This window comes from Propithecus coquereli, unplaced genomic scaffold (assembly GCF_000956105.1).
Source record: "Propithecus coquereli isolate 6110/MARCELLA unplaced genomic scaffold, Pcoq_1.0 Scaffold782, whole genome shotgun sequence".
NCBI lineage: Eukaryota > Metazoa > Chordata > Mammalia > Primates > Indriidae > Propithecus > Propithecus coquereli.
The window spans coordinates 161,899-164,254 of NW_012153974.1; the positions used below are offsets into that span (position 1 = coordinate 161,899).

The 2,356-nt window shown below is 56.1% G+C and overlaps 1 protein-coding gene across 1 annotated transcript in view; it reads left to right on the plus strand.

Annotated features, from left to right (window-relative positions):
• CUL4A (cullin 4A) overlaps window positions 1–2,356 on the plus strand; it is a 33,079-nt gene that overhangs the window by 12,212 nt on the left and 18,511 nt on the right. The window contains exon 7 of the mRNA XM_012662823.1: window positions 1,074–1,141. Coding sequence (XP_012518277.1) covers window positions 1,074–1,141 — 68 coding nt within the window. The remainder of the gene's footprint in view (window positions 1–1,073; window positions 1,142–2,356) is intronic.

Consider the following 2,356-nt stretch of genomic DNA (forward strand, 5'->3'; position numbering starts at 1 on the left):
AAGGTCAGGAGTTCAAGACCAGCCTGAGCAAGAGCGAGACCCTGTCTCTACTAAAAATAGAAAGAAATTAGCTGGACAACTAAAAATAAATAGAAAAATTGGCCGGGCATAGTGGCGCATGCCTGTAGTCCCAGCTACTGGGGAGGCTGAGGCGGGAGGATGGCTTGAACCCAGAAGTGAGCTGTGATGACGCCACGCGTGGCACTCTATGCAGGGTGACAGAGCGAGACTCTCTCAGAAAGGAAAATGGAGTAACTGCTTGTGGGTAGTAAAAGAGAAGCCGGGAGGAGGAAGCCGTGTGTGCCCTGTGCACGTGGCATTCGCGCCTGCTGTTCTGTGCGACATGCATCTTGGGCCGCAGGAGGGATCTGCTCAGTGTGACGGGAGATGGGGAGGGACGGAGCTGGAGGAGGCAGAGCGGCTTAGGGACCTGGCGCAGAGGGGCTTAGGGTGGAAGCGTGTGTCGGCCCGAACTCGGGTCCGGAGGTGCCACTTCGAGCGCCAGAAGGGGCATGGCGCAGTCCGCCTGTCTGAGAGGTGACGTGGCAGGGGGAATAAATCGGAAAGCCACGTCGAGGGCCAGAAGACGGGGAAGGCAGCGGAGGTGAGAGGCCAACCTTGAACTCGGGGGTAGGAGGGTGGTTTAGCACAGCGTGCCCAGGCCGCGTGGCGCTCTGTTTCGGCGACTGCCCGCGCACCTGAGAGGCTGGCGTGAGATCTGCGCTGAGGCCAGGTCCTCTGGAGTGTGTCCGCAATTCAGGAAGCCGGCGAGTGACAGGAAATGCCCCGAGATGGAGGCAAAAGTGAAACCCGACCTGACCCAACAAGTACAAGCCCAGGTGCGCTCACCTGCGCGGCTGCCTGTGGCGTTGCTCAGTGGGTTGTTTGTGGAAAGGGTCCAGGGCCGTCGTCAGCAGGCCTCACGCACCTGTGAGCAGGAACCTTCTCACCCGTTGCTCCCTGACTGGCTCTAGCCGATGTCTGCTTTAGACCAACCCTCCCACCGTTCACGGCTCACCAGAGTTTCTCCTTGAACCTTTATTTCTAACGATGATTCTTTTTGCCCCACATAGGAAGCCGCTGATTGCTTGTGTGGAGAAGCAGTTACTGGGGGAACATCTGACAGCGATTCTGCAGAAAGGTGGGTTTTCCTCATTGTCGCGGGAGTGGGGCTGAGTGGCAACCCTTAGTTCATCAGGGAAGTCGGGGAAACATGCCAATGACAACATAAGGACGTCCGTTATTTTCATAAAACAATCGTTAAAAATCTCTCCTAGTAAACATATCTGCCATTGCGGGGAAAGTAAATAGGTAAGGCACCTGCCAGGACTGCATTTGTAGCTAAAACCCCATTGAATTCTCTCTGGACTAGAGGGCCCAGGACACCCTCTGGAGCAGACCACACCCAGGCTGAACGCACGGGCTGGAGCAGCCCCCGCATGGACACGTGTCTGGTACTCGCTTTCATATGCCATGCACACCTGACACCGGTGGGGCCGAGAGCTCCGGCAGCGTGGGCGCGTGCAGCTGTCCCGGCTGTTTGGTTTTTGTGGGGCTCTCCTTGCGTGGGCCCTCGTGCGTCTTGGTGTCGGACGGACTGCCATCTGGAGCGCGCTCTGCTCTCCTGGTCTTCCTGAAGAGAAGAGAACACCTCCTGTTGCTGACGCACGGTTTTGACAGCCGCCTTGCAGCGGCAGCGAGACGCCTCTGCGGCCTGAATTTCAGAGCCATTGCTGATGCGTCGACGGCTCCGTCTTTGTCTTGTTTTCGTTTCTAGCCCCCGAGTGTGCTCAGTTCTCTGGAAGTCATCACGAGCACTGTGCAGCCTTTGTAACACTTCAGTACTTACTGCTGCTTTTTAACAGCTTAAGTATTTAAGTGACCACTTGAGAGTCATTTTAAACGTGTTTGGAAACTGCAGGGTCTCTTTCAAGCCATTGGGTACTTTAAAGTTTGATTTTGGGAAGGCCCTAAGTAACGTCCAGACTGGGGCTCTCCTTGGCCAGAATGCGTGTTAGAGCCCCTGAGATGCGCACACGTGGCTCCAGGCGGAGGAGGACAGAGCCACAGGGAAGAGCATCTGCGTCGCACACAGCTGTGCTTCACGCCAGTGTCTTTTAGCGTTAGCACAGTCCTGTGAAGCCGTCGTCCCCGTTTTCAAATAAGAAAGGTGCGGCTCAACACGGCCAGATGTTGGTGCCTGGAGTCAGATAGCTCGCGAGGTGGGAACCGTGGTCCAGGCTGGATGTTTTCTGCGTCTGCCGTGCTGAATCCGCACGGCTGGTGTACTTCCACAGGAGTCAGGTCTTAATCTACTGTTCACCTGAAAACAGATGCGTTCAGGATTTGTATCAGG